This window comes from Propithecus coquereli, unplaced genomic scaffold (assembly GCF_000956105.1).
Source record: "Propithecus coquereli isolate 6110/MARCELLA unplaced genomic scaffold, Pcoq_1.0 Scaffold1, whole genome shotgun sequence".
In the NCBI taxonomy this organism is placed as follows: domain Eukaryota; kingdom Metazoa; phylum Chordata; class Mammalia; order Primates; family Indriidae; genus Propithecus; species Propithecus coquereli.
In genome coordinates, this window is record NW_012133857.1 from 11,182,901 (window position 1) to 11,184,157 (window position 1,257).

General features: G+C 36.0%; 1 protein-coding gene across 5 annotated transcripts in view; it reads right to left on the bottom strand.

Annotated features, from left to right (window-relative positions):
• The window catches only part of MAP4 (microtubule-associated protein 4), a 251,453-nt gene that overhangs the window by 142,478 nt on the left and 107,718 nt on the right, over positions 1-1,257 (bottom strand). For all 5 annotated transcript variants that reach the window (XM_012662867.1, XM_012662792.1, XM_012662942.1 and 2 more), the window contains exon 2: positions 884-1,128. In XM_012662867.1, coding sequence (XP_012518321.1) covers positions 884-1,109 — 226 coding nt within the window. In that variant the 5' untranslated portion in view covers positions 1,110-1,128. The remainder of the gene's footprint in view (positions 1-883; positions 1,129-1,257) is intronic.

The following is a 1,257-nucleotide window of genomic DNA, read 5'->3' on the forward strand; positions in this document are numbered from 1 at the left end:
AAAAAAAAAAAAAGAATAAGGTCATATTATAATTTTGTCCCCATTTTTGCAACTTAGAGGAAATGGACCAAAGAATTCCTTGAAAGACACAAAGCTCACATGAGAAGAAATAGATAACCTGAAGTTCCATTATCTCTTAAATAAATTCAATTCCTACTTAAAAACCTGACATAGAAAACTCCAAGGCCAGAGAGCTTTATTGATGAATTCTATCAAACATTAAAAAGAAAATGTATCAATTCTATACAAACTATTCTAGAAAAGAGGAGGGAACATTTCCCAACTCCTCATTTTATGAAGTCAGCATGACCTTAATTCTAAAACTAGACAAAGACATTACAAGAAAACTACAGACCAACATCCCTCATAAAGATAGATACAAAAACCCTCAACCAAATATTAGCAAATCTGACGCAAGAATATATAAAAATAGCAAATCTCTTTTAAAGGCTTTAATCATGCTTTAATCCTGACCTGGGATGACAACAAAGACAATAAATGACATCTGATTCCAGTATGAATTAAATTCTGATGTAAGCACAGAATTTATGTATCTACCTTTACAAAGCTACTCTCAAAGGAAACGCACAGCAGACACCTTAATTTAGGAAATTAAGAAGCAGATTATATGGTAGTCGAAACATTACAGAAGAAACTTCAGGGTTAAAAGCAATCTACAGACTCATGAACACACCCTCATGAACGAAAGCGTGGTCAGTCTATCTCCTCAGTTTCTAACAAAGGAATTTAGATAAAGAGAAAGTTATTAGCTTATATTAAAATACTCAGCTCAGTTTCTTCAGGGTTTCCAAGATTATAATCCAAAGCATAATCCCTAATCTACTTTCTGAACATATATATCCAGTTTGGCTTAAATACTTACCACCTTCAGCCTGGCTAATATCTGAGCATGGTTTCTTCTTTGACTCCAAGTTCCCAGTTTTCTCATCACCATCCAGGAGAGGAATATAGTCTGTTTTTCCAACAGTTTCTCCCACAACATCATCAAAGGCTTCTGCCTCCAGTGTAGCAATAAAGTCCCGCTTTATCTCTCCTTCAATTTCCGGAGGTGGCTCAGTTAATGCATCTGCAAGACTGAGGTCAGCCATTCTGCACCGCTGCAACTGCCTGGTTAAGGGGAAAAAGATGTTTCATATCATGAGCAAAGACATTACTGTCTTAACTAAAGACAGACAATATGGACCTTACCTTGGGGTAAGTACCGCTTCTTCATGAATCACTTGTGGGTAGCCTTGT